The 19,701-nt window shown below is 58.4% G+C and overlaps 1 protein-coding gene across 2 annotated transcripts in view; it reads right to left on the bottom strand.

Moving 5' to 3' along the window:
- The window catches only part of PRKCB (protein kinase C beta), a 109,274-nt gene that overhangs the window by 22,243 nt on the left and 67,330 nt on the right, over positions 1 to 19,701 (bottom strand). For both annotated transcript variants that reach the window (XM_058849599.1, XM_058849598.1), the window contains exons 6-11: positions 18,025 to 18,181; positions 17,519 to 17,653; positions 15,021 to 15,117; positions 12,397 to 12,543; positions 4,976 to 5,149; positions 609 to 700 (exon numbers count right to left, since the gene is read on the bottom strand). In XM_058849599.1, the coding sequence (XP_058705582.1) occupies positions 609 to 700; positions 4,976 to 5,149; positions 12,397 to 12,543; positions 15,021 to 15,117; positions 17,519 to 17,653; positions 18,025 to 18,181 (802 nt within the window). The remainder of the gene's footprint in view (positions 1 to 608; positions 701 to 4,975; positions 5,150 to 12,396; positions 12,544 to 15,020; positions 15,118 to 17,518; positions 17,654 to 18,024; positions 18,182 to 19,701) is intronic.

The raw sequence follows: 19,701 nt of genomic DNA, 5'->3' as shown, positions 1-19,701 counted from the left end.
TCCGAGGCAGGCTGCACTCGCAGCAGGCAGTGATGCTGCTGGGGGCTGTCACTTCTGCTTACACAAGTGCAGCAAGAGCTGCCTCCTTCCCCCATGGCTGGCTCAGAACAGGGTCCCTGCTCCCAGAACCAGCAGGTACTGCCCCGCTGCTGCAGCCCAGCAGGCTCTGCTCAGTGTTTGTGGGGTTTATGTGAGCATCTGAAGGCTTTCAGGAACACATCCTGCTCTGTGCTCTGTCCAGCTCTCAAGAACAGGAGCCAAAAGCCCCCGGTTAGCACTTGGGTTGGCCCAAAACCCAACAATCCCTCTCATCCTCTGGGAAAGGGGATAGAGCAGAGGCCTGGTGTCTCCCAGAAAGCCTCCAAACCTCCCTGCCTTGTGCCTTTATTTACCTGAATTTATCTATTCAGTTCAATTACTACAAGTACAATGTACCCCAAGGGTGAGGTGGAGGCACCAACATCAGGCAAAGAGTTCTTCTGCATCTCCCCATTGCTGATTTCTGCCCAGGAGCTGCACAGCAGAGTCTGTGCCTCGAGCTCTGTTCCCAGCCCTGTGACCCAGGTACAGCCCACACCTGCCCAAAGGTGCCAAACCTCTGCACTCACACAGCGTGGGGCTCCTTGAACCTCCCAACCTGCTGGATCTGGTACATCAAGTCCCCACCGTTCACGTACTCCATCACAAAATACAAGCGATCCTGAAGGGAGGAAAAGCAAGGAATTATCAGCAGGATTATCAGAGCAGGGAATCTGCAGGGGTCACAAACACGGTGACAGTCACCAGGCCTGTCCTCCCCATGGGCTGCAGGGGCCACTGCTCACACAGAGCCCCTGAGTTCTAATTCCTTGGGAATGCTCAGGACTGGAGCTCTGCCCCTCTGCTGACAGATCCACTGAGAAGCCAAGCAGAGGAATCCCCAAACCAGAGCTTTTTCACCTCCCAGGAATACATTTGCTGTTCTTGACAGAAGCCATTTTCAGAGCGTTGCTCTGCAGGTCCTCGCTGGCATTTCCCCAGGCACTCCATGGCTTCAGTCAGGGATGCACAGGAGGCAGGAGCAGTTCCCACAGGGACCAAACCCCATCCACGAGCACGGGACCTGGCAGCAGGAGGGATGTGTGACACTGCCACCTCTGCCAGGGCAGCAGTGCTGGGGCTGCACAGGTCTGCAGGGGAGCCCTGGTCAGGCTGCACCCCTCTGCTCACTCCTTCCTGCCTGGCCTGAGGGGTCACTCGTGATGCTCACACGGGGTTAACACAGTCCAGAGGAACCCAGGGAGCTGCTCCAGGGCTGGAGCCCTCTGGAGCCAGGCTGGGAGAGCTGGAGATGTTCACCTGGACAAGAGAAGGCTCCAGGGAGAGCTCAGAGCCCCTTCCAGGGCCTGAAGGGGCTCCAGGAGAGCTGGGGACAAGGGCCTGCAGTGCCATGGGCCCTCAGTGCTTGAGAGCCCAGTGACAGCCCTGGACTGCCCCATCCCACCCAGGAAGGAAGGAAGGAAGGAAGGAAGGAAAGAAGGAAGGAAGGAAGGACACAGAGGCTGGAGCTCTGCAGGAGCTGCAGGTTGGCAGCATTACATAATAAATAAAAAAAATTCCCATTGCTCATTTCCTCCTTAAATAATCCTTGCCCTGCTTTTCAGACAGGAAGGACAGGGAGCCCACGAGAGATGCAGCTGGAGCACTGCCATAAGCAGGGCTGTGGGGAAACTGGGGTCAGCAGCCACAGGGCACTGCCCAGCCTGGCACTGCCCAGCCACGGAACTGGGGTTCAGAACCCATGGGGCACTGCCCAGCCATAGAACCGGGGTCAGAACCCATGGGGCACTGCCCAGCCTGGCACTGCCCAGCCACAGAACTGGATCAGAACCCATGGGGAACTGCCCAGCCATAGAACTGGGGTCAGAACCCATGGGACAGTGCCCAGTCTGGCACAGCCCAGCCACAGAACTGGGGTTCAGCATCCATGGGGCACTGCCCAGCCACAGAACTGGGGTTCAGAACCCATGGGGAACTGCCCAGCCACAGAACCAGGGTCAGAACCCATGGGACAGTGCCCAGCCACAGAACTGGGGTGAGCAGCTGCTCCCCCAGCACAGCCCCCGGCTGTGGGGCAGCCCCAGGGGATCAAGGACAGCAGCACAGGGGCAGCGGGGCTGTGTAAAACACGTGGCACTGATGGGATGGAGCCGGGAATTCGGCTTTTCCCAAGCCTGGGGCTTGGGGAGCGCCCCGTGTGTGAAGGACAGCCCCGGCAGGGCCGGCCAGCCACGTGTGGCAATGTCACCTTGAGAGCCACCGCCCCGGCAGTGCCCGTGACAGAGCCGAGCAGCGCCGGGCTCGGCTGCAGCTGCCTCCTAAATATATCGATCTGCTTCAAGGAGGAAGAATATTAAAAAGACAGGCTCTTGAAACAGCCAGCTGAGCTCTAAATGCAGGAGCTGAGCTGTCCTGGTGGGGTGGGGAAGGGAAGGCTCAGGGGAGCAGGCAGGTGCCCGGGATGAGGGGATAGAGGGATGCAGGGATACAGGGATTCAGGAGTGCAGGGATTCAGGGATAGAGGGATGCAGGGATAGAGGGATGCAGGGATACAGGAATGCAGGGATGCAGGGATAGAGGGATAGAGGGATACAGGGATACAGGGATGCAGGGATGCAGGGATGCAGGGATTCAGGGATGCAGGGATTCAGGGATTCAGGGATTCAGGGATGCAGGGATGCAGGGATACAGGGATGCAGGGATGCAGGGATGCAGGGATAGAGGGATACAGGGATGCAGGGATGCAGGAATGCAGGGATACAGGGATTCAGGGATGAAGGGATAGATGGATGCAGGGATACAGGGATTCAGGGATGCAGGGATACAGGGATGCAGGGATGCAGGGATGCAGGGATGCAGGGATAGAGGGATGCAGGGATGCAGGGATAGAGGGATGCAGGGATACAGGGATTCAGGGATGCAGGGATTCAGGGATGCAGGGATACAGGGATACAGGGATGCAGGGATAGATGGATGCAGGGATGCAGGGATACAGGGTTGCAGGGATGCAGGGATGCAGGGATGAAGGGATAGATGGATGCAGGGATAGAGGGATGCAGGGATGCAGGGATAGAGGGATGCAGTGATGCAGGGATAGAGGGATGCAGGGATACAGGGATGCAGGGATAGAGGGATGCAGGGATACAGGAATGCAGGGATGCAGGGATGGATGGGCACAGAGCACTGGCCGAGCTCCTGCCGCTGCCAAGGACAGCTCTGTCCAAGTCTGGAGCATCCAAACTCGTTGAGCAGCAGCAGCAGCACAGCTCGGAGATGTAAATGCACTGCAGAGCCTGGCATGGCGCTGGTGACACTCCCCCTTCCCTGGGCAGCCAAGGCGACTTCCCCAGGGCTCCTTCCAGTGCCCTTCCAACCAACTGCTCCACCCCTGCCTGGCTGCACACCGGGGCAGAGCCAGGACCACAGCCACACTCCCCATCCACACCTCACTAGAAACTGGGAGATATCCTTCCCTGGCAGGGTGGGCAGGCCCTGGCACAGGGTGCCCAGAGCAGCTGGGGCTGTCCCTGGATCCCTGGAAGTGTCCCAAGCCAGGCTGGATGGGGTTTGGAGCACCTGGCATAGTGGAAGGTGTCCCTGCCCATGGATGATCTTCAAGGTCCCTTCCAACCCAACCCATCCCAGGATTTTTCATGTGTGTTTATTCTGTGGTTTATCACGTCAGTGTGGCTGTGGCTGCCCCAGAGGTCACAGCAAGGGCACAGCTCACCTGGGGACACCCAGGGACCCCCAGCTCACCCCCATCCCAGAGCCCAGGCTCTGACCTGGGGCCTTTCAGGGCACCCCAGATCCCCCCAGCACAGGCACTTCTCACCCTCCAGCCCCAGGCAGGAGCTCTCCCCTTGTTCATCTTCCCTTTTCCATTAAAACGCAGATTTAGGGCTTTTCTCTCTCCCGAAGCCGCTGAGCCAACAGCCCCGGCGGAGAATTGTGCTCTGGACTGTGCTCCCAGAAATCAAAGTGCTTTGTGCCAGCGTTTGATAATACACCCTGCTATACATTTTGATTACATTACAAATACGATTACTATTAAGCTACTATAGGTCTGCCAGCAATAATCCCGCGCTGACTCACTTGAGATGCCAGGGAGATGCTGTGTGAAATAGCTGCTCCTGCCACATCCTGATTGCTGCGCTGCAAAGCCGGGCCGCAGGCTTTAAATACACTCAATGTGTTTGGTAAATGAAATTTCTGGGATAATATTAAAATGTAATCCTCCTGGAAAGCATTGTCGTCGTTCTAAAGGACTCTGCTGATTCCCACTGACGTGTACCTGGACATTCTCATTCACAGGCTGCTCGAGGGCCGGGCAGGGATTGTATTAAAAGTCCCCTGTCCCCCTCTCCACTCCTGACTCACACAAAGCCAATCACACACCCATGGAAAAGTGGATTTCCTGCAGTTTGGATTAGGTTTCTCCCTGTGCTCAGGGCTTTGATGAGAGGAATGAGTCCTGGGAAGAAGTGCAGCACTTTGCTATGGAGCCATAAGGGGTGCAGTGGTGGGCTGGGGGCACCTGGGGGGCTGGGGAATCACCTCCAGCGGCAGCAGCAGCTCCCTGATGAGCACATCTCAGGGTGCAGCTGCTGTGCATTACATTCCATGTCACACTCCCACGTTTGGGTCCTGGAGCCACTTTTGCCAGTGACCTGGAGAAGGTGTGAGGCTGCCAAGGCACAGAGTACACAATTGCTTTGGCAAGTGCAGTGATGTACAGAGAACATAAAATCCTGGAATGGTTTGGGTTGGAAGGGACCTTAAAGCTCATCCAGTGCCAGCCCTGCCATGGCAGGGACACCTCCCACTGTCCCAGGCTGCCCCAGCCCTGTCCAACCCAGCCTTGGATCCCAGCCCAATTTTCCAAAGTGTCAGGGCACCACGGCCCTGGTGGGAGCAGCTGTGGCAGCGGCCTTACCATGGTCTGGAAGCAGGAGTGGAGCTGGGTCAGGAACGGAGGCTTCCCCGAGAGAGCCAGGACGCGCTTTTCCACCATCGTGCACTCCACGTCATCGTCCTGGATCACCACATCCTTCTTCAGGATCTTCACGGCGTAGAGCTCGTCCGTGCCCTTCCTCTCGGCCAGCATCACCTGCACGAGGGACAGGAGGGGTGTGAACCATGGGGATGTGGATCCAGTGAGGGACAGGAGGGTTGTGCAGACCTGGGGATGTGGATTCAGTGAGGGACAGGAGATGTGTGAACCACGGGGATGTGGATCCAGTGAGGGACAGGAGGGTTGTGCAGACCTGGGGATGTGGATTCAGTGAGGGACAGGAGATGTGTGAACCACGGGGATGTGGATCCAGTGAGGGACAGGAGGGGTGTGCAGCCCTGGGGATGTGGATCCACAGAGGGACAGGAGATGTGTGCACCATGGGGATGTGGATCCAGCGAGGGACAGGAGGTGTGTGCAGACCTGGGGATGTGGATCCACTGAGGCAGACCTGGGGATGTGGATCCACTGAGGGACAGGAGGGGTGTGAACCACGGGGATGTGGATCCACTGAGGGACAGGAGATGTGTGCACCACGGGGGATGTGGATCCAGTGAGGGACAGGAGGGGTGTGCACCATGGGGATGTGGATCCAGCGAGGGACAGGAGATGTGTGCACCATGGGGATGTGGATCCAGCGAGGGACAGGAGGTGTGTGCACCATGGGGGATGTGGATCCAGTGAGGCAGACCTGGGGATGTGGATCCAGTGAGGGACAGGAGGTGTGTGCACCATGGGGATGTGGATCCACAGAGGGACAGGAGGGGTGTGAACCATGGGGATGTGGATCCACAGAGGGACAGGAGGGGTGTGAACCATGGGGATGTGGATCCAGTGAGGGACAGGAGATGTGTGCAGCCCTGGGGATGTGGATCCAGTGAGGGACAGGAGATGTGTGCACCATGGGGGATGTGGATCCAGTGAGGGACAGGAGATGTGTGCAGCCCTGGGGATGTGGATCCACAGAGGGACAGGAGGGGTGTGAACCATGGGGATGTGGATCCAGTGAGGGACAGGAGGTGTGTGCAGACCTGGGGATGTGGATCCACTGAGGGACAGGAGGGGTGTGAACCACAGGAGATGTGGATCCAGCGAGGGACAGGAGGGGTGTGCAGACCTGGGGATGTGGATCCAGTGAGGGACAGGAGGTGTGTGCACCACAGGAGATGTGGATCCACTGAGGCAGACCTGGGGATGTGGATCCAGTGAGGGACAGGAGGGGTGTGCACCATGGGGATGTGGATCCACTGAGGCAGACCTGGGGATGTGGATCCACTGAGGGACAGGAGGGGTGTGAACCACGGGGGATGTGGATTCAGTGAGGGACAGGAGATGTGTGCAGCCCTGGGGATGTGGATCCAGTGAGGGACAGGAGATGTGTGCAGCCCTGGGGATGTGGATCCAGTGAGGGACAGGAGATGTGTGAACCATGGGGGATGTGGATCCAGGGAGGGACAGGAGGTGTGTGCAGACCTGGGGATGTGGATCCACTGAGGGACAGGAGATGTGTGCACCACAGGAGATTTGGATCCAGTGAGGGACAGGAGGGGTGTGAACCACAGGAGATGTGGATCCACAGAGGGACAGGAGGTGTGTGCACCATGGGGATGTGGATCCAGTGAGGGACAGGAGATGTGTGAACCATGGGGGATGTGGATCCAGTGAGGGACAGGAGGTGTGTGCAGCCCTGGGGATGTGGATTCACCGTGCCCCGGGCTGGAACAGGCACAGCCCGTTGTCCCCTGAGGAGCTGCAGCTGCCAAACCACAGAAAGCTGCCAGGACTCGTCCCAAAAGCATTTAGGGACTCTAAGGAGTGACACTTCTCCCTCACCACCTCCTCTGGAGGAGCCCACCCGAGGGGTTTGATGATATCTGAGCTCACCCCCCAGCACCCCTCACCCCTGAGTCAGGGGCTGGGCCCTTGGGAGGGTGTCAAGAGGCTGAACACAGAGCCCATCAGATTCCAGGTGGTAAATATTTAAAGTGGAAAAGAGTTAGTCTCTAGTCTCACATGGTTGTCTCTGCCTGCCCCCCTCCCTCCACAGCAGAGAGCAAACCCCAGCACGTGCTGCTTCATCACCCAGCCAAGGCCCCTCTCAGCCAGGAGAATCCATCCAACCTCCCATTTCCAGCCAGTCCCACCCCTTGGCAGGTTTATTTATTGCAGCAAATGGGATTCACGGCTTCTGCTGGTGCAAATCCCTCGGGCTAATCCCATCAGCCCAGCCAGGGTGTCCTGCCCGACCCACCACGCTCCATCAGCCTAAGCTGCTCCTTGGGCTGCCAGCAAATAAACCCACTCTGAAACCTCACTTGGGTTCTGTTTTCCCTCTCGCACTCTCCCATCGCCTCAGACTGGAGTGCTGGGTGGAAATGAATTGCTTTTCATTTGAAGGAGTCGGCAGAAATCCTCCAGTCGCATCAGGAACGGCAGCCCGGGGGTTTGGGAAATGAATTACGGGAAGTCAACATCGATAGGGTGGAACTGAAATGTGCTTCAGGCTGGGGCAGACGGGCACAGACACAGGAACGGCTCTCAGGGTGACTTAGAGACACCAAGGAGAGCAGAATTAACCCTCTCGTGTTCCACAGGCTGCGGGGGCAGCGGGGCAGCCCCAGCCCGGAGGGGTTTAACAGAGGGACGTGTGGCACTTGGGGACAGGGGTGGCACTGGCACTGCTGGGGCTGCACTCAGTGCTCTCACAGGGCTCTTCCAAGCTCAGTGACTCTGATTCCATCCTGTGACACAGCCCGAGGATCAGGATGATGAGGCAGGGGACACAGCTTGAGGTGCCACCCACTTGTTTGGGTGCAGGTACCAGGGACAAGGCACAGGGCAGAGGGGACAGGGGACAGGGCAGAGGGCACAGGGCACAGGGGACAGGGGACAGGGCACAGGGGACAGGGGACAGGGCACAGGGGACAGGGGACAGGGGACAGGGCAGAGGGGACAGGGGACAGGGCACAGGGCAGAGGGGACAGGGGACAGGGGACAGGGCACAGGGCACAGGGGACAGGGCACAGGGCAGAGGGGATAGGGCACAGGGGACAGGGGACAGGGGACAGGGGACAGGGGACAGGGCAGAGGGGACAGGGCACAGGGCAGAGGGGACAGGGCACAGGGCACAGGGGACAGGGCACAGGGGACAGGGCACAGGGGACAGGGGACAGGGCACAGGGGACAGGGCACAGGGCACAGGGGACAGGGCACAGGGGACAGGGCACAGGGGACAGGGCACAGGGGACAGGGGACAGGGGACAGGGGACAGGGGACAGGGCACAGGGCACAGGGCACAGGGCACAGGGCACAGGGGACAGGAACAGGGCACAGGGGACAGGGGACAGGGCACAGGGGACAGGGCAGAGGGGATAGGGCACAGGGGACAGGGGACAGGGGACAGGGCACAGGGCACAGGGGACAGGGCACAGGGCACAGGGGACAGGGCACAGGGCACAGGGCACAGGGCACAGGGCACAGGGCACAGGGGACAGGAACAGGGCACAGGGGACAGGGGACAGGGCACAGGGGACAGGGCAGAGGGGATAGGGCACAGGGCACAGGGCACAGGGCACAGGGGACAGGGCACAGGGCACAGGGCACAGGGCACAGGGCACAGGGGACAGGGCACAGGGCACAGGGCAGAGGGCACAGGGCACAGGGCAGAGGGGACAGGTCAGAGGGGACAGGGCACAGGGCACAGGGAAGAGGGGATAGAGCACAGGGCACAGGGGACAGGGGACAGGGCACAGGGGACAGGGGACGGGGCACAGGGGACAGGGGACAGGGGACAGCCCTTTGTGAGCAGCTCGGGCACATTCCCGGTTCCTGAGGGAGCCTGGCTGTCCTTGACACGCTGCCTGTCAGGATTAGCTGGGACTGGCACTGGGGCTCTGACATTCCCACTCCCATGGCTGGGGTGGGACTGCAGTGGCCACACGCTGGCTCATCCTGGCAAAGCTGAGCCGTGGGTGTGTCAGGGACCTCGGGATGGGATTTATTCACCTGCTGATCCCTGAAGAACACTGGGAACCCCGAGCAGCTCATTGTGGTGGTGGAACCCAGCAAGGCACAGGCACTGGGAGCAGCTGGGGCTGCCCCTGGATCCCTGGCAATGTCCCAGGCCAGGCTGGACAGGGCTTGGAGCAGCCTGGGACAGTGGAAGGGGTCCCTGCCCAGGGCAGGGTGGTACTGGGTGATCTTTAAGGTCTCTTCCAGCCCAAGGCATTCCCTGTTCCTGTGCCAGGGCAGCAGACACAGCTGCCTCACAGTGTCTGCACCTCTGCCCTCCCCTGTGGTTCTGCCCAAACAGAAGTGCTGTGCTTCACTGCCTCCATTTATCACCATTTCACACAAGCTGAGCTGCACAAGGCACCACCACGCACAGGTGCTAAAACCAGAGCTAATTTTACGGTGATAAAAGCAGAAGTGTTTTAGCTGCTCAAAATCGGTGGAAAAGAAGTAGTAACCAGTCCAGGAACGTATTTCGAGGGAAAATTAAACCTGTTACCTGAGAGTAAGAGCATTAAATCCAATATCAGCTATATACAGACCTGCCTTGCCATCCAGCACCCTGTCAGAGGAAAGGTAACTGGAGCAGGGAGCCTCTGAGCCTGGCATCTGCTCCTGCCCCAAAGGGACCGTGCTGAGGATGTGGCTCCCACCCCGCTCTGCAGCGCTTGGCTGGGGTACCCCCATAACTGGGAGAAGTGCTGGGGGCTGTCCCTGGCTGTGAATGGATCATGGAACATCCCCAGTGCCAGCCCTGAGCACGGCTGAGCCAGCCCTGCTCCTTGGCGTGGGAAAGGCAAAAGGACTGTCCAGCTGCTGAGACTCGGCTGGGGGACACTGGGCAATGGCCAGGTGTGAAATGTGTGCCCAGGAGGGAACCAACCTCCTCCTGAGGCACATCAGGGCTGGATTCCCCTCTCCTGAATCCCAGAATCCCGGAATCCTTCAGCTTGGAAAAGACCTCCAAGAGGATTGAGTCCCACCTGTGCCTGATTCCCACCTTGGCACCAGCCCTGTCACCAGCCCTGTCACATCCAGGCCTTCCTCAGACACCCCCAGGGATGGGGATTCCAAACCTCCCTGGGCAGCCCCTTCCCGTGCCTGACCATCCTTTCCAGGAAGGAATTCCTCCAGATGTCTGAAGGAAGAAAGAGCCAAGTGCCCGTGGCACAGCCCAGAGCTCAGGGTGAGGATGGGATGGGACCCAGCCTGGCCCATGTCCTGCTCCCCTGGCACATTTCACACCCAGAGCAGGGCAGAGCAGGGCAGAGCAGGGCAGAGCACAGCCTGAAGGTCATCACAGCCCAGGAGAAATCTCCCACCGTGCTGGAACCAGAGCTGCGGTGGCCAAAGGCTCCGCCCCGCTCAGCAAAACAACACAAACCCCAAAAAGCCTGACAGCTCCAGAGCACGACAGATTGATTAGCCGAAAAAATATGAGCAAGCCACCTAATTTCACTTTCCTCTATTTATAATACAGCAAAGCAAACCCAGGGTGGGCTGTGCCAAGCGCTGCCTCCCTCCGTGGGAGCGTCCCCCTGCCCGTGCCAGCCCCGTGGAGGTGCCACCAGCCACAGCCCCGGGCAGCCCACGGGGACCCCAGAGCACCAGGGGCATCTGTGAACTGGGGCTGAGCACGCCAAGCCAGGAGCACACACCCCCAGGTCCCTCTTTTCCAAGCCAGCTCCACTTCCCACCCCCTGAGCCCGGCTGCCTGGCTCGGGGGATCTCCATCTGCCAGCGCGCTCGCTGGGAAGCAGATTGCATTCTTTTTTAACTTTTTATTGGTGCAGAAAAAAGCTGATATTTAACTTGATTTATTCCTGTAATATAGAGTATTTGTTTGGGAATGCTCCAGCATGAGAGCTGGAGATGCTCTGAAGGCAGAGAGAGCGAGCTTGCCAAACTCCACCGAGGCCAAGGCGTCGGAACCCCTGAGCCTGGACAGCCGAGAGAGCGAAATGCTGAGCTGTGGCGCCGAGCTCCTGGTGCCAAAGGGTTAAAAGAGACAGACAGAGGCTCGCTGGAACAGCGTGCCCGCAGCCCAAGAGCCGCGGCAGGCAGCAGGGGCTGGCAGCAGGGAGGCTGGCACAGGAGCAGGTGCCAGCCCTGGAGAGGGAAGGACACGGTGCCAGCCTGGAAGGATGGCAGCACCATGGGCACAAACAGCTGCTGGGCACACCGGGGGCTGGAGCAGGGCTGTGCCTGCTGCAGGCACCTCTGCCTGGCTGCTCCCCAACATCTGGAACCTCTGGAGCGCACAGGAGGGGGGATGGAGCACCTGGGGGTCCCCGGGGTGCCGGGGCACCAGGGATGCCTGGGGAAGCGCAGGCACACGTGAGGGCGAGGCTGCATCCACCCGGAGGAACCAACGTGCTGTTTTAATTAGCGCTAATTAGCATATTTATAACATTCTGTTCCAGGGAACAGTTTCTGTCACACATTCCCTTACATAAGCCGGAGCCGACTGAGGAGTTTGCTAATGTTTCTCAAATTGAAGGGAAGAAGGCGGCGGGGGACACGGCGCAGCCACGGAGTCTCCAGATGCCAGGCAGAGGCTCTGAAAGGGATGAGGCGCTGGGAGGGAGGGCAGAGGGGACATGGCAGAGTGAGAAATGCTTTCCTGCAGCACAGGGTGCCACGCCGAGCTCGGGGCTGATGCTCTGGGGGCTGGGGAAGCCTCAGACCCTCCCCGTTCCCTGTCTGGCACAAGTGATGCCGTGCAGCTCTGAGCTCTCCACCTCTGGAAACAGAGCTGGGACCTCCCAAAGCTCCAATGCCAGCAGAGGGCTGGGGAAAGAAGGGATGCTCCTGCTGCACCCCTGTGCTCAGGGGAGCATCCCTGTGCACCCTCCTCATCTCTGCTACCTGCCCGAGGAATGAGCCTGCAGGCACAGCAATATTCCCTGCAATTAAGGCAATTCACTGATGAGAGCGGGGCTGGGCCAGCCATCACAGCAGCAAACACTGCACCCACCTCCTGCAGAGCCTTCCCTGCACCGGGATCCCGAATGGAAATCAAGAGAATTGGCAAGACCCCAAGAAGAATGAAGGCTCCAAGTCACATAATTACCAGGAGAATGAAATTCTGTTACTGCTCACGACCGGTCTGGGAAGTTAATTAAAATGTTCCCATATATTTGTAATTATTAGAGAAGAAGAAAACCCCAACCAAATAAAAAAGAGCTTTGAAGACACAGCTCATCCCCTGCTTCCCAAAAGGGTGGATTTTGTGCTGTTCTCCTCAGACACCTCTGGTGTTCCCTGCTGTGACACGGGGGGGCTCCCAGTGACCCGTGGTCAGTGCAGACAGTGCCCAGGGGGTACCTCACCTTCCCAAAGCTTCCTTTTCCCAGCACCATCAGGAAGTTGAAATCCGAAAGCTTCATCCGGTCCCGGCTGCCGTTGTTGTCTAATTTGGAAATGGCATTTCTTGTCTTCTCATCCGCAGCCTTGGAGCCCGTTCCAATCTTGGCTCTCTGCAAAGGCGGAGATGGGGCAGGGAGGAAGAGAAAACATCACTGATGGGGCAGGGGGAACGGGCATTTCAAACCCCAGGGGTGCTCCCAAAACCCCACCTCAGCTGCTCTTCCCCAGCTCAAAAACCACCCCAAAAAAAGGCTTTGGGAGCCTTTTCCATGGGCCTGACGGGGACAGCACCGGGAAAGGCACTGGGGAAGTCACCAGCACATGGCACTGCTCAGCTGCTTCCCAGTTCCCCTCTGCCAGAGCAACTGGGAATCACCTCTGCCCGAGGTCACCCCCTCACGCCACCCTGCACCGTGTCCAGCTCATCCAAAGCACGGGAAAGAGGCTTAAAAAGCTCTTTTGGGGCAAAAACTGGCTCTGTCTCCTACTTCACCAGAAAAGGAGGGGTGACTATAAATGGATTAAGGTGAAATATGGGACTTTGTGTGCAGCTCCCCATCCCTCACTGCCCTATGGCCCCTTCCATTTGGGATATCTGTGATGGTGTCTGACACTGGAGGGAATCACAGACAAAGGCACAAATCCGTGTGGAATCCGTGTGTCTGTCCAGAACAGAACACGCCCCAAAGAGACAGACAGACAGACAGACAGCCCCTCCTGCCCCCCAAAGAGACAGCCAGCCCCTCCTGCCCCCCAAAGAGACAGCCAGCCCCTCCTGCCCCCAGCAGACAGACAGACGGACAGCCCCTCCTGCCCCCAGCAGACGGACAGATGGACAGCCAGCCCCTCCTGTCCCCCAGCAGACAGACGGACAGACGGACAGCCAGCCCTTCCTGTCCCCCAGCAGACAGACAGACAGACGGACAGCCAGCCCCTCCTGCCCCCAGCAGACAGACAGACGGACAGCCAGCCCCTCCTGTCCCTCAGACAGGCAGACAGACGGACAGCCAACCCTTCCTGCCCCCCAGACAGACGGATAGACGGACAGCCAGCCCCTCCTGTCCCCCAGCAGACAGACGGACAGATGGACAGCCCCTCCTGTCCCCCAGCAGACAGACAGATGGACAGCCAGCCCCTCCTGTCCCTCAGACAGACAGACAGACGGATGGACAGACAGCCCCTCCTGTCCCCCAGACAGACAGACAGACAGATGGACAGCCAGCCCCTCCTGCCCCAAGCAGACAGACGGATGGACAGCCAGCCCCTCCTGTCCCTCAGACAGACAGACAGATGGACAGACGGACAGCCAGCCCCTCCTGTCCCCCGGACAGACGGACAGCCAGCCTCTCCTGCCCCCAGCAGACAGACAGACAGACAGCCAGCCCCTCCTGTCCCCCAGCCATCGCAGCCGCTCACTGAGGACCTCCCAAAGGGCCCCATCTTTAATCACCAGAGCCCAGCAGAGCCCCGGTGCCTCCCCCCAGGCCAGGGCTGTGATGTGCTGATCCTGCCCCCATAAAAGCTCTCTCCCGAGTCATTCCCTGTTCATTTCCAGAGATGTGTGGCAGTGTGAGGCCTGTGCCGAGCTCAGCCTAGCATGAAATTCCATTAACCCGATCCCGGCGGTTCAATTTGGCTGCCGCTGGCAGCCCCTCCAGATAGCGCCTCACGGGGAATCTCCAGCCTTTGCTGCTGCTAATTGCTTCTCACAAGGTTCTCCAGGCTGCAGAATTCCCTGCTCAAGGTCACCTGCAGCACCTCCGAGCATCGCAACAGCTCCTGCACTGTGAACCTGAGGAGTGGTCACCAGGATTTCCCCACACCATCGGGGTGACCACGGCTCTGTCCCGCACGTTCCGGGCTCCAGCACCCCCAGTCCTCACCCCCAGTGCCAGCACGAGCCACAGCCCGGCTGGGACGGGATTCCCTGCCCCAGACACTGATCCTGCCATGGGAGGGGTGGGAACACAAGGTGAGGGGACAGCTCTGGCTCCCTGCACTGTGTGCGTCCTGATCTGTACATTCCACATCATCCGACTGCCCACAGCATCCCAACACCACTGCAACACCAGCAAACACAACAAAAGCCTGGTTTAGTTCTTTGTACAGCCAGAAACCACTGGCTGGAGCCAAGCATTGTGTTAGAACTGTCTTTCCCTGGACATTCAGGAAAGTTGTGTATAAATAAGGTAAAAAAGAAGGGAGAACTAAGTCTCCAGTCTCTGCTACAATTACGGAGCTCATGCTGAGAACCATAAGGGCAACTCTCTTATTTCTGTATGGCTCATTGCACGTGAGCCTCCAGATGTACCACACTCATTCCCAGGGCTCTGTGGAGGCTTCAGCTGCACTGAAAAACAGCAAATTCCTGCTAATTCAGCAATGTCTGGATCAATCGTTCAGCACCAACCTCCATGGCTTATTAAGTAGTAAATAGACATTTCTCCTTGGAGCCTCTCTGGGGAGCTGGAGCCCGCTCCACATTCCCTGCACTGCCAGGGGAAGAGCTGGCAGGGAAAGTCCCTCGCCGAGGGCACGGCAGGCAGGCAGAGAGGAAAACCCCTGAGTCCAAGAAAAATCAATTCACCTCAAATTTCTGCCTCAGTTCCTCGTTTCCTTCTTCTCCCTCAGGAGGCACCGGGACATTGAAATACTCGCCCTCCTCCTGGCTGAGCAGCTTGAACCTGGAGGGACAGAGGGGAGAGAGGGGAGAGAGGGGAGAGAGGGGAGAGAGGGGCAGAGAGGGGAGAGAGGGGCAGAGAGGGGAGAGGGGCAGAGAGGGGAGAGAGGGGGACAGAGGGGGACAGAGAGGGGAGAAAGGGGAGAGAGGGGGACAGAGAGGGGCAGAGGGGGACAGAGGGGGACAGAGAGGGACAGAGGGAGACAGAGAGGGGACAGAGAGGGGAGAAAGGGGAGAGAGGGACAGAGAGGGGCAGAGAGGGGCAGAGAGGGACAGAGAAAGGTGGGTCAGAGGCTGCAGGTATGCAGGAGCTCAGCTCTGCTCCAGCACAGCTCTGCCTCTGCTGCACCAGCACCCAGGGGACCCTTCCCCAGCTCAGGAGAGCCCCCAAACCTTCCCCTCAGCGAGCCCCAGACCCTCAGTGGCTGGAGGGACATTTCTGGGTCCCTCGCTGTCCTGGGGACCCCCACAGCACGTGGTGGGCACACAGAGCACCGCTGTGGCTCCCAAACCAATCCCAACCCCAAACCCACAGACAAACCCGTGTTGCTCGGGACAGCCACGGGCACAGGCGTGGGCAAACCCCCTTCACCAGCTGCCCCTTCACCAGCTGCCCCTTCATCAGCTGTCCCTTCACCAGCTGCCCCTTCACCAGCTGCCCCTTCACCAGCTGTCCCTTCACCAGCTGTCCCTTCACCAGCTGCCCCTTCACCAGCTGTCCCTTCACCAGCTGCCCCTTCACCAGCTGCCCCTTCATCAGCTGCCCCTTCATCAGCTGCCCCTTCATCAGCTGTCCCTTCACCAGCTGCCCCTTCATCAGCTGCCCCTTCACCAGCTGTCCCTTCACCAGCTGCCCCTCCATCAGCTGCCCCACGAGGACAGCCCTTGGCAGGTGCCACTGCCAGGCTGGCACCCCTGAGCACAGACAGGAGGCTCCTCCAAAGGAGCAGCAAGGATCAGAAATGATGGAAATGCCACTGAGACCCCAGGAGTTTCACCCTGCTCTGCAGGAGGATGGATCTGGGCTGGCTGTTACCCCAGAGGCTGCTCCAGGAGCAAAGCCCTGTCTGCACAGCACAGCCTCTGCCTTCTTTTCTCCATTAACTGCACTTGTTTAGATATGAAATATGGATCAGAGCTCCTTCTCCTTCAGTTTGCTCCAGCCAGCACTGTGACAAGGAAAATTACTTAGATCTCCACTTAGGTGATTTTTAAAAGGCTGGGAAGCGCTCAGGCTCTGAGTGCAGGAGCTGGCAGTGTGTGGCACACGCACCCTCACAGGTGACTGGGAATTTGGGACAAGGGACAGCTTCCCGCTGTTTTCCAGAGGAGCAGCCCAGTGCCCACCAGGCCACAGTGCCACTGTGCCAGCCTCTGCCCAGCTCAGGGGGGACAGGAGGGGCTGGAGAGCAGCAGGAGCACCCACAGCTCTGCCCAGGAGTGGCACGGTGTGGGCACCCAGCCCAGCTCATCCCTCCTCCTCCTCCTCCTCCTCCTCCTCCCCATTCTCTGCTCTCAGGGAGACGTGTTCATCTTCCACCGTGGGAAAACCAGGCTGGGGTATTCACTCAGCTTAATTACGTGCAGGGCTTGGTTTCCAAAAGACATTTAACATCCCCTTTCAATGCTTACACTCGCCATGGACAGGTAAAAGAGCTCTCAGGCACCGGTGCCTGGGGGAAAAGCAGGGAAATAAAGCACCGTGTGTCCTGCTGGGGGAGATGGAAACAGAGAGACCCATCCGGGGGTGCTGCAGAGCCGCCACGCTCACGGCTCGCTGCTAACGAGCGCTTGTAATTACACACGCTGTGCTTCCCCCACGTCTGAGCCCCCCACAGCCCTCAGGGACAGCTCAGAGGGGACCCCCTGTCGCCCTGAAAACTCAGCTTCTGAGCTTGCTGCCATGGTTTTCTAAGGACTTTCCCAGGACAGTAACTGTAAACATAGATATGTGTACATTCTTTCAGTTCCACATCTTGTGATGGGCATCTCTCATGGCCAGTGCAGTGAGAAAGTGTTATCCTGACCATCCAATCCCTGGCTGTGGGCAGGAGCCTATAAATCCTGGGAGGAAAAATAAACTCTCTCTTCTTTTCACCACACCTTGAGCTGTGTCCGTGTGATCTGTTCATCTTCAGCAGCAACAACCCCCAGCACCCCTGACAGCCCTGCTGTCCCCAGGACCGGGCAGGTGTCTGATCCAAGCTGGACATGCTGCAAGTGCCCGTGCGGTGCCAGCTCCTGCCCAAGCCCCCAGGGGCAGCAGCCCTTGAGGCAGAGCTGCCCTGGGTACCTGGGTGTGCCCCAGGGAGGATCCTGAGCCCCCGAGCCCCCAGCCCAGGGTGATGGAGGAGCTCACACAGGGCGAGCTCTGGGGGGCTGTCACACCCCCAGCCACATCTCACCATCCATCCACTCCCGACTTCTGCAGCTCAGAGATCCCGAAGGACAAGGAGCCCATGAAATCATTCCTGCTGGTCAGATCCCAGTCCCAGATCTCCACAGACAACCTCCTGTCCTTGTCCGCCTCCTTCAGCTGGCTGGAAGAGAGGAAGGGAGGAGAGATGCTTTAATCCTGTTCCCACACCACCGTGTCCCCCCGTGCTCCACTGGGACACGGATCCAGAACAAGGAATGGCCCTCAAGGGCTGCTGAGGTCTCCAATATTTAATTTCCAAGGCACATCAGATTCACACGGAGAGCACGGAGCTCCTGCCCTGACACACTGCTCAGAGCAGGGTCAGGGCAGGGGTTTGAGTGCTTCTGTGTCACTTACAGAACAAAAAGAATCATCGCTCAGTTGGATCAGCTCAAAGCCTCTAAATAATTAAATCAGAGCAAATAAAGTCACATTAATTCTTGGCGGTGAGAAAATTCACTTTACGAATTTAAACATTTTCCTTGTACTTACAATTTAAATGTCTCATTCCACTCAGGATTCAGGGAGCACTTGATAGTTTTGGTCTTCTGTTTGCTTTCGTTTTTGGGGTCAGGGATTAGTTTAAGCTTCACGTAGGGATCTGACAAGCCATTAGGGTCCATAGGAACTAGGTTTTTAGCATCTCTTACTGGGGAAGAGAAAAAGGATTAAATTCAGTATTCCAGCTATAAAAATACCCAACAACTGACAACTTCCCTGTGTGCCAAGAGTAAGTGTGAAAATAGTGATTAAAAGCAGAATTAAACTGGATCTGTGCAGACATGGGCATTACATGAGGAACGACATAATTAACGCTGAGCAAACGCCGCTCTCGTGGATGGGGGAGGCTGCAGGGTCGACTCAGGAGATTATTTTTACTTTCTGACAGGCTGATTTGTTGTTTGCTCTCGGTTTTAAGCAGTCTAAAGCTGATTTGTTTCCTCTTGCCCCTAGGGAAGCAGAATTGCAGATTTGTGGGGGCCTGGGGATGGAGCTCTCCTGGAGGAGCGGGATGGGCGAGGTGATGGCGGTGGGCTGGGGGCAGGAACCCAAGGGCACCACATCCATCAGCCGTGTCCCCTGGGCTGGGGGACACCCACAGGGCACCAGCAGCTGTCCCTGGGCAGCGCTGCCCCGGCTCTGGGGCCAGCAGCTCCTCCGGGAAGCAGGAGCAGAGCGGGAAGAGCAAGCCTGAGGTGACTCAGCTACTTCTAATTGGATTGCAGCTTGGACAAATTAAATACAGCCAGGCTGAGCTGAGTCTCTTCACCCAGATTAAGTCCAAAAGGGTCTGTCTGCCAGGAGAAGGATCTTATCTTCCCCCAGGCGGAGCAGAGATAGCAGAGATGGGAGGTCTGATGGGCCAGGATGGAACCGAGCCATAACCTGGGGAAAATCTGTTTGCGAGGGAGCCCAGAGCAGAGCCCCCTCCCCAGGTGTGCACACAGCCCAGGGAACAGGCACAGAGGGTCCTGCCACGCTGGGAACAGCCTGAAATCCCAGCAGGTCCCACCAGCAGCTCTGTCAGGAGGATCACGGGGGGCTCAGCTTCACCCCCTCATCCCACAATGAGGAGGAGGAGGAGGAGGAGGAGGAGGAGGAGGAGGAGGAGGAGGAGGAGGAGGAGAGAACTCCAGCTGTGTGTGCAGCACCACAGGGTGTCAGAAGACACTTTCAGAGTAAGAAGAGTAAAACCAATTGTGAGTTCCCAGCTCACCAGTAAGGAGTTTCTGGTGAGGTTGGGGATGAGAGAGTTTTGAAAAGCGAATTAATGCCCCAAAATCTGCCACCTATTGCTGCCCTCCCGAAGCACTGCCCAATTCCCAGCTCCACACATTGGAACTCGTAGCCAAAACCCAACTCTGCATTTATAAACGAGCTCATTTATCCAACGTGACAGCCCTGACAGCAGCGTGTGAGACAGGGAGAGGTGTGAGAGGAGCCCAGAGCTGTGCACAGCCCCTGGCTGCTCTGGGGAGGGAATGGCTTCACCCCTGAGCAGGGCACGAGCGGGCTCACCAGGGATGCTGACACAGAACCACCGGCTCTGAGAGGTTTGGGGTGGAAGAGACCCCAGAGCCCACCCAGGGCCGCTGCTCTGGGCTCCCTGGGCCATCTCCTGTCCCCCAGCTCTGGGATGCTCCCGGTGCCCTGCTCAGCCAGGGCCTC

The sequence above is a fragment of the Poecile atricapillus genome, chromosome 14 (assembly GCF_030490865.1).
Source record: "Poecile atricapillus isolate bPoeAtr1 chromosome 14, bPoeAtr1.hap1, whole genome shotgun sequence".
Lineage (NCBI taxonomy): Eukaryota > Metazoa > Chordata > Aves > Passeriformes > Paridae > Poecile > Poecile atricapillus.
This window is presented reverse-complemented; position numbering and strand designations above follow the sequence as displayed.